The sequence below is a fragment of the Protopterus annectens genome, chromosome 1.part0 (genome assembly GCF_019279795.1).
Source record: "Protopterus annectens isolate FY-2018-M chromosome 1.part0, PAN1.0, whole genome shotgun sequence".
Taxonomy (NCBI): Eukaryota; Metazoa; Chordata; order Ceratodontiformes; family Protopteridae; genus Protopterus; species Protopterus annectens.
The window spans coordinates 407,809,512-407,822,738 of NC_056725.1; the positions used below are offsets into that span (position 1 = coordinate 407,809,512).

Here is a 13,227-nt window from a genome sequence, read left to right on the forward strand (position 1 = left end):
CTATATTGTTTTTCCACTGGGCAATTTAAGTTGAAAGGTGTACTGGGATTTTTAATGAAATGCAGACCTCTAGTTGTACTGTCCATGTCTATGTAACGTTGCAGTCCCAGTATATTTAAATAAGTTCTTGTTTCTTTCTCAAGTAATCTTTCAAATTTTTCACATATTTCCCTTTTCTCAGTGGGGATCGCATTTAGCATATGCCCCACAGGAACAAAGGGATCAGTCACTCTCTTTGCCCTCTCATTAACAAACAAATCAAAAAGGGGACCAGTATCTTGACTTGCTGGACGGTTTTCCAAAACTTGCCCAGCTATATGTACAGAATTATTTAGGTAATGTTCCATAGTTCTTTGAGAACCCACCTGGGAGCCCAATCCTCCAGCTGCTCCTAAGGTGGATAAAACATCCTCATGAAAAGGACGAGGAACATCCACATTTGGATCTGAAGACATATTTAAAGCACACAACGCAACCTTCACCTCCTCTATTTAATATGAAACCAAAACTAGAATCCAAAATTCTTTCTTTACTACTTTTACAGAATAAATGAAGACCACGTAGTAAAAAAACAGAAAATTATTTATTCTAGCGCCTCGGTGTTACCACCTTCAGGGAATAAAAAACTACAAAAAACTCTACCTTTTGTATTCTATCATTAATTACATTTCATTAACCAATTAAAAAATAAACAATTATCTCATTAAAGTAAGCATTTTCAATTTAATTCATTATTTAAATCTTTAGGAATTAATGTCTTATATTTTAAAATGTAAATGCTTTCCTTATACAACAATTTCTGTTTTAAGGTAGAGTTTTTGTATTTTTTTATTCCTTGAAGGTGGTAACACCGAGGCGCTAGAATAAATTATTTTCTGTTTTTTTACTACGTGGTCTTCATTTATTCTGCAAAAGCAGTAAAGAAAGAATTTTGGATTCCAGTTGTGGTTCCTGATAGATTTAGTTTTATCCAAAAAAAATGCCTATACATAGCCAAGGAATATAGAACCTCTCACCCCTTTATTCTGAAGGGAAAGAAAGTTAACAGTCTAATTCAAGGAGAGCTCATTAACAACTTTAGGCATAAAAGAAGGATTAGTATAGACAGTAATTCTATCATTAAGAAAAAATGAGAAAAGGAAGGATTGCCATAAAGGCTTGCAACTCTGAAACCCGTTTAGCAGAAAGTGAAAGCCACCAAGAGCACGTTTTTCCAAGTACAAAATGTAAGAGAAGCAGAGGCAGCAGGGTCAAATGGGGATAAAAAGAAGTTATGTCTTACCATAACGTTCCATCTGTGTTGTAGATCTTTATTCATTCGTTACTGTTAGGACTTTGGTTCCGACCTCGGAACCGACATGGCCGTTACCAAGCTCGCGCTAGCCAAAAACTCTCAACTAAGACCTACCCACAATGCCCCTCTTATAGTCTCTTAAGATCGAGTTTGCCCACCATTACAGTATAGAAGTAATAATAGTGATAGTAGGAGGCTCTGTCTGAGCAGATACCTTAATTAATAGGAAATTCTAACGTCCACCAGGAGTCCAGGCAGGGGGAAGGAGGGTGGGAAGTAATGAATGAATAAAGATCTACAACTCAGATGGAACGTTATGGTAAGACATAACTTCTTTATCTGATGATATAAATCTTTATTCATTCCTTACTGTTAGGACCGAGTCCCCAGCTACTTAAGTCCTGGGTGGCCCCTAGGAAAGGACATTCCTGAGCAACACAGAACCAAAAGATGCTCGCCCCCCGGAGGCCAAATCCAATTTGTAATGAGTGATAAAGGTATGAGGTCTTGCCCAAGTGGCTGCTGCGCAGATATCATCCACAGAGGCTCTGGAATGAAAAGCCACTGAAGTAGCCATCGATCTAGTAGAGTGAGCCTTTATTTTGGAAGGTAAGAACACTTTGTTCTGATGGTATATGAAAGTAATGGCGTTTCTAAGGCAAGAAGATAAAGTCGTTTTGGAAACAGGCTTACCCAATCTGGGTCGTGCAAAGGCCACAAACAATTGATACGTTTTTCTGAAAGATTTAGTTTTGTCCAAATAGAAACGAAGTTGCCTATGAACATCGAGGGTATGCAGAAGGTATTCCCCTCTATTTGAATGGTGAGGAAAGAAAACCAGTAAGTCCAATAGACTGATTAATGGAAAACCCAGAAATGACTATGGGCAAAAAGGAGGGGTCAGTATGTACAGACACTCTTTCCTTATGAAAAATCAAGTAAGGTCTCTTGACACTCAAGGCCTGCAACTCAGACACTCTTCTCGCTGAGGTAAGGGCTACTAGAAGTAGAGTTTTCCAAGACAAAAATTTTATATCACAGGTGTTAGAAGGCTTGAAGGTAGGGCTTGTTAACAATTGAAGCATCAAAGACAAGTCTCATGGCTCTATAGGAGGCTTTACCGGAGGTTTAATATGTAATACTCCTTTCAAGAAGGTTTTGCACAGTCGGTGTGACAAAATATGAACTGTCAATTCCAATGTGAAAATTTGCAACAGCTGCTAAGTGCACTGTAATTGTCGATGCTGAAGCTCCTGTGTGCAGTAGGGTAGTCAAGTATTGTAGGATCTTCTGAATAGGCATGGAAAAGGGATCTATGTTATGTTCTTTGGCCCATCTAGAGAACCTAATCCAATTACTAGAATAAATTTTCCTGGTGGAAGGTTTGTGCGAAGCCAGAAGAATCTTGCGAACAGGAGATGAAATATCAGGTAACCTGGCAATCATCGGAAGTGGAGAAACCAAGCTGTGAGCTGGAGGCTGTGGAGATTGAGGTGAATTAGTCCCTCAGGACGATACAGCAGACCTTGGGACTGATCCAGGATCCACGGGCTGTGAATCAGGTGAGGCCACAGGAAAGGGAACCAGACTTGACGGGGCCAATAAGGGGCAATGAGGATCACTCTGCTTCTCAACCTTTGAGCTTTCTGGAGGAATTTCGGGATGAGGGGAAATGGGGGAGAGGCATACAGCAGACCCAGGGGCCAATCATGCATCAGAGCATCCCTCGGTGACTCCCCCTGAGGGGGGATCAGGGGAAAATATCTTCTGCATTTGTTGTTTAGGGGAGAAGCAAACAGGTCCCAGCAAGGCCTGCCCCAATGGCAGAAGATCTGATCCGCTATTATAGGATTGAGGGACCACTCAATGAGGCATCAAAATGTTCCTTCTCAGATTATCCGCAAGAAGACTGGAACTTCTGGGAATGTGTGTTGCTATGAGAAAGCCATTGGAAGCCATCGCCCAGTGTCAAATTCTCATGGCTTCCTGACACAGGGGGTAAGACTTGGTTCCGCCTTGTTTGTTGATGTACCACACAACTGACATGTTGTCCAACTGAACTGCAATGGTCCCGGAAGGAACGGTTGTGTGGAACGCTTGTAACGCTAAGAGAACTGCCCTCAATTCCAAGACATTTATGTGCAAATTGGCCTCCATGGGGGACCAGGTGCCTTGGACAGTCTTTCCCTGGAAATGCCCCCCTGCCCTAACAGGGAAGCATCCGTGGTAATTGTGGCCCTGGGCTAGGGAAGACAGAATGGTCGACACCAAAGATTTCTTTCTGGCTTCATCCACCACAGCATTTCTTTCTTGCAAAGGTTTGTAAGGCCTATCATGTGGTCGAGTGGGTAGGTTAAGATTGACCATTGTGATGAAAGGAGCCACTGTAATAGTCTCATGTGCAACCTCGCCAGTGGTACTAAGGTAAAGGTTGCTGCCATAGAGCCCGATAGTTGTAGTACAAGGTGTGCTGGTACAAATGTCTGTGGAAGGAGGACTTGAATCTGGCTTCTGATTTTTGAAAGTCTGTGAGGAGAAAGGGAAGCTTGACAGGACATTGTGTCGAAGATCGCTCCAATGAATTCCAGTGCTTTTGTTGGAGACATGTGTGATTTGTCCATGTTGATCGTGATACCTAGGTGAAGAGCAAGGTCTTGAGTGTAAGAGATACTAAGAATGAGAAGATTCCTGGTTGTGGCGGTAAGGAGCTAATCGTCTAGGTATGGAAACACCTGGAATCCTTGTAGTCAGAGATGAGCTACTACAACTGCCATACATTTGAACACTCTGGGGGCTATCGAGAGACCAAAGGGCAAAACTCTGAACTGATAGTGATTGGCCCCCAGCCGGAAGCAGAGAAATCTCCAGGAGCTTCTGTCCATCATTATGTGGTAAAACACATCCTGGAGGTCTATACAGCACATCCAGTTGTCCTTCCCCAGAAAGGGGAGAATGGACTGTACCATGACTATCCAGAATTTTTAAGGTTTTATGAATTTGTTTAGTAAGCTGAGATCCAGGATTGGTCTCCAGCCCCCTGTATTTTTTGGCAAAAAAAGAACCTTGAGTAAAACCCTGATCCTCTCTGGTCTGGTGGGACTGGTTGGATGACTCTTTCTTAGCAGCTTTTCAACTTCTAAGGCTGCAGCCTCCCTCTGACTGGGTGGAACATCTGAGATTCGTTTTAGGAGTCTGGGAGTAAGGTCAAATGGGATATGATAGCCTCTGGATATTATTCTTTGCACCCACGCATCCATTGTTATGAGTTGCCAGGGTTGTAGGTGCAGAGAAAATCGACCCCAACTTCTTCCAGAGGAAAGCAACTGGGCTGCTGTTCAGCAGCGCTGGAAGGGTCGGCCAGAGAAGGAATCTCTAGCACCCTGGTACCGCGGACCCCCCTCTGCCCCGAAAGGGATGTCTTCCAGATGAGTTGCCCCCCCTGCCCTGGGGGGATTGTTCATCATGAGTGTCACGAAAAGATCCTTGGGACTTCTTGAACCACAATTTTCCTCTCCTCTGATTCCTGAAGTAGGATCTCTGGGGGGGTGGAAAAACATATGCCCAGAGCAGACAAGGTCTTTCCGTCCTTCTCACTAAGTGATAGTATGTCTCTTACTTTGGGACCAAAAAGGGAAGATTCATCAACAGGCGCATTGACAAAGGAAGATTTAAAGGAGTCCTCGAAGTCACACAAATGCATCCAAACATGCCATCTCAGGACGATGCCTAATGTGACTGCTCGAGCTGTCCCCTCGGTAGTGTGAGAGATCAAGCGCACTGAGTAGTTCGAGATGGATTCCAGGGTAGAAAGCTGAGGGGCAACAGTATCATGCACCTCCTCAGGCAGTACCCCTGCCAAAGAGGCAGACATTTCTGAGATTAGGCCTCTTTGGAGGTAAGTAAAGTATGCCAGGTAATTTAGCAACCGAATGGCAAAAGTCGCTGGAGCGTAGGCCCGCTTCCCCAGTCTGTCCTTAGTCCGAGACTCCCTGTTCGGGAGATGAGCAGTGGAACTATCTTCAGCCAGTTCCCTCTTGGTGGCCGCCACCACGACCACGGAATCAGCTACCAGTTGTTTGGAGCAGTTGGGTTGGTCTTCAGGAGTGGATAAAATTTTATCTGGCCTCTGGGGGACAGGTTCTATGTTGTCCAGGGCCTTCCAGGCACGCTGCACAGTAAGTCTAATGAGCTCATCTGCAGGTGGGGTCACCCAAAAAGTAGATGGCCGAGCAGAGAAAGCCTGCAAGAACACCAATTCTTCTGAAGGGTTGGAGGGCTTCCAGTCTCTCCTCTGCTTGAGGATCTCGAGAATGTCTCCAAATGAGACTGTGGGGACCCTTCTCCCTCATCGCAATCGGTGTCTTCCGTGATGGATTCCTCAGGGGAATCAAGATGCTACCTCTTGCAAGGTTTCTTCCGGGGTGGCTCCCCAGTGGGATTTTCTGAGGAGGACTCCAGAGAAAGGGTTCCCTTCAAGGGAAGGTGTTGCGGCTCCCATGCACGGGATCCCAGAGTAGGGGGTTGGGACAGCTGCATGCTAGAGGGGGGTTCTGATGTTGATGCCAATGGTGTCAACTGCGAGCCCGGTGAAGCAAGAACCCTCTCATCACATGGAAAGCAGGACCGCCTGAGGACGGATGGGAGCCGGGAACCAAGAAGGACAACCTCGGAACCAAGGTCACACCCCACCCGGAGGAGCCCGCCTCCAGATGAGGAGCTCCGAGAGGACTGGTAGCTGCCAGGAAAGCCATGGCCGTAGATGGCACCACAGAAAAAATAGGCACTGAACTAGGTGCCACAGTATCGACAGCCCAATCACTGCTTCGAGAGTGCGCCAGTTCCAAAAGAGCTGTTGCACCAAGAGTAGTCGGTATCGACAGAGAAGCCTCTGCTGTCGGAGTAGACACAGAATACACCAGGATGTCCATCGGTACTGAAGTCTCCGAGACCTGGGAGTAGGCAGGAGGAGGATATACAGGTGAATATGCTGTGAGAGCTTCTGTTCCAAGAGGGAGGGAAGATGCAGTCGGTGTGGGTAATCCTCTTGCTGCCAAAAGCTGGTTCACAACCCTCACTACATCTTGTTCTGAAAGACTCCTGGTGGATCTGAAGGAAGCTGCCGATGGAGTCAGTTTCAGTGGAGCTGTGTAAGACATTGGCACCATGGCCGGGGATGGCTCTGATGCAGGTACAGTGGTCAGAGCCTGTGTCAAAAACAAGGTTGGCACCAAGGGGGATGGTGCCAAAGCTGGTACAGTGGTTAGAGTCTGAGTCAGAATTAAGGGAGGCACTGAGGGCGAAGACAGGGACCCTTGTGCCAAAGCTGTCTGGGCCGAAGCCGTGGGAGAAGCCCAGTGTCGACTCGGTTCCGAGGAGAACGGGGATGTTGGAACCAAAGGATTCCATTTCTCCTTATGCTTTTTAACATCCTTATGCTTAGAAGGTGTGAGACCTCCGTCCTAGAAAGAGCCTCCGAGAAGGGTGATTTCAACATGCCCTTTAGAATAAGTTTGTTCTTGCATTCAGCCAAAGTACGGTTGCTGAAGCTAGAACAAATGTCACAAGAAACGTTAATGTGGTCAATGCCCAAACATAAAACACACTGGGCGTGACCATTAGAGTTGGGCATTTTATGCCCGCACTTATCACACTGCTTGAACCCAAGCTAGGCCTTATCCGACATCATAACACATTAATGCTATCACACAATAAACTAAAACTATCAAACAAGAAGATAAAGAATTAGTGAAAAAAAAAATGTATTTATTTTTTTTAATGTACAGAAGACTAGGAAAGAGTACCAACAATGGTATTAAGAAATACCAAAAGGTAAGTGAAGGGCCTACTAAGGTAGGGAAGAGGGAGTAGTACCAACGGTGGTATGAAAGAACTACCAAGGTAGTGGGTAGGGTTTAGTCAGAAAATAAGAGAGGTAGAGAGGAGAAATAACCTTAGACTAGAAAAACTGGGTAATAAACACTAAGAACTAGAAAAACCACAAAAAAGCAACACTTAGCTAGAGAGAAGGCTTGGCACATCTGACGAGGAATGCGGCAAACGAGATCTGAAGAGACTATGAGAGGGGCATTGTGGGTAGGTCTTAGCTGAGAGGTTTTGGCTGGCATGAGCTTGGTAACGGCCGTGTTGGTTCCGAGGACGGAAGTCCTAACAGTAAGGAATGAATAAAGATTTACATCAGAAGGTACGGTTTTCCAGATCATGGCTCAAGTTCCATGAAGGAGAGACAGCTTTTCATAATCGTCTAATATGTAGTATGCCTTTCAAAAGCTGTTTCACCTAAAAACAAGATGACAGTGGTAGATCCAAAGGTAGGTAAGCAGAAATGGCTCACAGATGTCCTCTAATAGAACAGAATGCTAGCCTTGCATTGAGAAACTCAGACAAATAAGCCAGGAAATTGAGAATTACCATCTGATAATGATCCTGATTCTTTGCGCATTTGGTTTTCCACTCTCCTGTAAAACCTTAAGCATGTCTTCAGAAAAATACTGCCTAAAAAGAATTAAAATTCTATCACTGACCAAAGTATGAAGATGGGGGTGAATTAAAAAGCCTTTGTTCTGTATAAGCAAGTCTATCTTATGAAGTAACGAAGTCACCAAAAAGATTTTTGGTTTGTCCTTGACCTTTATAAGGACTTTTGGAGGGAAAGCATAAAGCAAACTTCCATTCCTAGGAGAGGAGATGATGTTTATTCTCCATGTCACTGGGGATGGTAGTCTTGAACAAAACAGCCTGAACAGTTTGTTGTGTATGAAAGCAAAAAGATCACGCTATGGAGTACTCTACTGATTGACAATATCCAGAAAGATCTCTCTATTCAGTATACTTTTGAGAGGGTTGGCTCTGGATCTGCTCAGAAGTACTGCTATTGTGTTTCTCCTGTGTTTACGCACAGAGTCTGGAGAAAGAGTTTTTGTCGCACTGCTGTCTCCCAAGCTATCAAAGCCAAATCACAAAGGTGATAAAACTTGGTATACGGACACAGACAGCCTTGTAAATGGTTCATCTCCCAGGCTACTATTTGTAAATGTTTCATCTCCCAAGCCCTTGTTTACAATTATCAAGGGTATGAGAACTTGTCACAGATTTGGGATGCATGCCTAGGTTTAAAAAGGTCCTTGTGGATTTTAGCCTAGTAAGCACCTATGAACCTTTATTACGTCAGCTAATAATGCTGCTACAGTGATCATGGAAGGATATTTATGGTGAAACAGAAAAACACACAACTTAAGACTCACACGTGTGTGTGTGTGTGTGTGTGTGTGTGTGTGTGTGTGTGTGTGTGTGTGTGTGTGTGTGTGTGTGCGCGCGTGCATGACTGAACTCCAGTGTTGTCAACTGATCAACCATACCACACTTTTTGTAGTACATCATACAAGAAAAAGGTACAAAAAGGGAACAATGAATTTTTAAAAATAATTTACATTCAGTGACAAAATGTTTAGTGAATGCTGAAGAATTGAAAAACTGGACACAAATTAGACAGAAAAAAAAAAGTTAACAGAGTAATACTAAGATCAGCTTGCGATTATAATATTAGTACACCTTAGTATTCACTTAAAAAATTTGCAGTTTCTAATGAACTAGAAAACTATTCACTTTACTGACCCACAACAAAGTTTTAGAGAAAAAAATATAGACAGAAACAAAGCTACACAAATTTATCATATATTAGTCTTAAGAACTGATTAACATTCAGTAAAGACATTTTTTATACATGTACGCATTTCAGACACTTTTTTAAAATAGGACTGCTTAGTTATAACTAAACAGTGCTGCTATGGTCAAATCTCAAGAGAATTGCCTAACACTGTAAATAAATTTATGTGCATTCTGTGTTCATTCCTGGGCTGAATTTTAAAAGTGACTGCTTTTTATAGCAATTTCTTTAGTACTAACCGTGTGTGGTGCAGGTATGGGTAAATGATCTCATGAAGCTTTTCAACAACATTAGAGAGACCAGGTGGTGACCAGCTATTCCAGAATGCATGTCCACTGTTTGGATGACAGGTGGGCACATAGCTGTTAACGGTTGCAACCTGAAAAACAAGGACAGCATCAAAGTAAGTAACATAAAATGACTCCCAAGATGACAAAATTAGTAGATGTTAAACCATGACAAAATTTCCAGATTTCATTAAAACCATATACAAATCAGTACAGCTGCAACTCACCACAGCAGTAATGTTGACAAAGCATGAGAATTAGCTGCTGTCATGCTCAGAGTAACCAGATAGACCGTGCCAACTCTGTACATCCCCTGACAGGATAGCCTTCCATCTCAAACTGCAGATGTCAAAATGAAAGAGTACAAAGAGAAAGCAGTATTCCTCGCCGTACATTCTCTGTCAATACCCAACACTGGAAAAACACTAACAAGTGTAACTACAGCATGCATCTACAGTGGGGAGGGTCACATTTGACCATCATGATCTTAACAGTACCCCCCATCTGCAAACCTTAAAACACTTTTAGTAACATGGGGATAACAAACAGGCAGACAGCACAGTCCCCCTCCCCACACACACCCTCCCTGGAAGCTACCAGGGTGTAGCATCTTTAGCAATTTTGGGGAGAGGCACATGCCTACTTCAGAAGTGATCACTGGGGTCAAAAATCTTTGGCTACTGTAAGTCACAGTTGTAACATGTTAAACACAGGGACCACTGCAGCAACAGTGTTCATAAAGCATGGGAAGAGTGCTACAGCAGTACTAGCCCCAACTGCCATTCCTAGGGCTGAGGAGCTAGAATACCATGCAAGACAGCAGTAGCAAATCCTGCCTGCTTCTGGAAAATGCATCTAACATGCAGGGCTTGGAAATGGTATAGATGCACATCTAGGTAACTGTCTCACATGGGTTCTGATCAGAAACATTCCTAAAAAAGGCAGCAGGGGCAACATGTGCTCTAGGAGAATGAGCTTTAACTTTATGTTCTAAAGACAGGCCTAATATTATGGTGTAACAAAACATAATGCATTTAGCTGGCCATTTAGATAAAGTTGGCTTAGATACTGCTTTTCCCAACTTGCAAAGCTTGAAAGAAGAAAAAAAATGACCAGGTTTCCTCCATTTCATTGTTCTTGCCAAACAGTATTTCACCTGTTAGTTTACATAAAGGAATTTAAAAAATGGAGGCTATACAGACTAGCAATTAGATACTGTGAATGAAATCACAGACATAAGAGATGTGTTTGTTCTTTCACTCCTTTTTAGTTTCTACCACCATGATGGCAATGGACGCCATTTCCAAGTCAAACTATGATTAAAGTTCATGAAATCAGTATTGTTTCACTTTGATGTTAGCCAGAAGTGCTCTTCACAGCACCTACAATGTGCCCAGTAATGACTCCTTCTGTAATTCATATGGAGTTACATGCAACGGTGACATATCTAAGTATGACTGTAAATAATTTTTATAAGACCCATTGCTCCTACTACTACTGGAACTGTCTGGGTATCCCTCCTCCACACTGCCCTTGTTTCTGCCTGCAAATCCTGGTATTTTATGACTCTACCTTTGTGCGTAAGATACAATAGACACAATAGTAGCAATTTCAATGATCAACACTACTTTTGTCTTCTTTTATTGGACTACTATATCTGTTTTTCTCACATCTATTTTTTGAACTGCTGGTAATGGGTGATCTCATGTTACATAGACTTCATCGTTTTTTATAATGCTTTGTGGCTCATGTTTCCAGTATTTTTCAACCACATCAATACCATAATGTTTACACAATCCCCAATGCAACAGCCTTCCACGTTATTATACCTTTCAGTATACAGTCCTCCTGCTATTAGTATATCACAACCAGCAAGAAGGTATGTGACCATTTCCAATTCTGTTTTTAAAACCTGCATTTGTCTTTCTCCCACATGTTCAATGGACTTTGTAAACCGTGTATGTAAGTCCACTATCTTCGGCCTCCCACATTAACCTTTCATTTTTTGATTCAAATTCGCCTCTCCTTAACCATTCCTGCATTTGATCCTGATCAACATGAGGTTCGTCCAGGATTTTTCTATACTTGCAATGACATTTATGCATTTTCCACATTTCTTGCCTTTGCATCTGATCCTTCAGCTTATATTCTTTTTTTTGTTTTTTGACACATTCAATTGCTGCCTGAGTTTTATCTACTTCTGGTGTGATTTCCATTTCTGCTTCTGCTAGACTAAGAAGGGAAGTCATCTTAGATTTATTCTCCTCATATTTCAAAACTTTCACTATGTTTGGGTCTTGTGAGGTCATCTGATATGCATGCAATCCCATGACTGCAGATATATACATGTAATCAACTTCAAGGAGGCCCATACCTCCTTCGAAACGTGGAATATATAAACTTGGTATGCACTGATTTTTATAAATCATTTGATGAGCATGAAGCATCCTTCTTGTTTTCCTGTCTAATCTATCCAACACCTCTAAAGACCAGGCAATCACTCCAAAACGATAAGTTAGGACAAGAAGAGAAAATTGGTTTATAGCCTGAATTTTGTTCCTAACTGTCAATGCTGTTTTCAGGATTAATTTAAGTCTTCATTCCTTACTAAGTTTTATTCGCATTTGTTCATCTTTCATTGATTCCCAAAATATGTATACACTCCCTCTTGCTCGAGTTCTTTTATATTACATTCTTGTCCAAAACTGATGTTTTCTTTGTGCTGCAGCTTTCCTGCTTTAAATGTTGTTTTTGCACATTTATCAAGGCCAAATGACATTCTTATATCATCCGAAAAAGTTTTGACTACTTGCAGTTGTGCTTTCAGTTCTTCATCTGATGAGCTATACAGTTTTAAATCATGGACAAAGAGAAGATGAGAAGTCTTTATGCTTTGTTGCTTTCTGGGAGCCAAATTATAGCCATGACCTAATCTGCTAAACAGACAGCAAGGCAAAAGAGCAATAGTGACAGAGGATCTCCCTGGAATATCCCCCTTTGGATTTTTATCCCTGGAATAATAATTTGCCCTTTATCGTGGCTTAACTGCAAAGTGGTCTGGCACTGTTTCATGGTCACTGTGATGTAGTTTATCAGTGCAAGCTGTATCTTACACATTTTTAAGTACTCTTTTATCCATGAATATGGGATACTGTCAAATGCTTTTTTTGTAGTCAGTCCATGCCATACTTAGACTCTTCCCTTTTTTACAGTTCTCCATTATGTCTTTATTTAACAACAAATGATCCTTTGTTCCATATGCCTTTCTTTTATTGCCCTTTTCTTCAAATGCCATAATTGAGTTTTCTTCTAAATGACTATAATGTCTGCATCAATTCCAGTGTATAGCATATAACCAGTCAGAAGACAAGTTAAGTCTATAATTTTTAAGGTATCTTGCAGGTTCACTGAAGTAGGAGCATCATTTTTCTTGTTGTTAGCCAGGCTAGGCTAGTGTCTGTTTGGGGTGCGCATATAAATATTTCTTATTCATGGCTAAATCTTTATGCAAATATGTTAATACTTTTAATCAGAAGTTAGGTACTGCATCTGGACCTGGGGTTTTCCAATTAGAGGCTTTTTGTCAACTTTATTTCAATCTCTCTGGCTGTTACATCATCCCATTTCATATCCTGTGCCTTTGAACTTATTCTTTCTTTTATTTTTTCTATCCATTTAACATCTTTGTTATGTTTCACAGGATCTTCATAAATACTTCACCAAAATGTATCTATTTCTTCTTTTTTGTGGTCTTTCAATTCTTTTACCTTGTTTCCGAATTCTCTACTCTCTGGACCATCAATAAATTGATTCAAGTGTCTCTAAGTGCCACCTTTTGCACTTTGTCTTCCTAAGAACATATTTGGTGGAATGCTCTGAAGAAAAGGTAATACCCTGCTGGGTAACCTGAAGTGTTTGGACTGGCTGTCCCTGTGGAGTCGAATGCTGAGGCTCAAGGCACA

General features: G+C 42.1%; 1 protein-coding gene across 1 annotated transcript in view; it reads right to left on the bottom strand.

Annotated features, from left to right (window-relative positions):
- Nucleotides 1-13,227, bottom strand: part of PEX6 (peroxisomal biogenesis factor 6) — a 737,640-nt gene that overhangs the window by 507,663 nt on the left and 216,750 nt on the right. Inside the window, exon 5 of the mRNA XM_044060276.1 lies at nucleotides 9,218-9,357. Coding sequence (XP_043916211.1) covers nucleotides 9,218-9,357 — 140 coding nt within the window. The remainder of the gene's footprint in view (nucleotides 1-9,217; nucleotides 9,358-13,227) is intronic.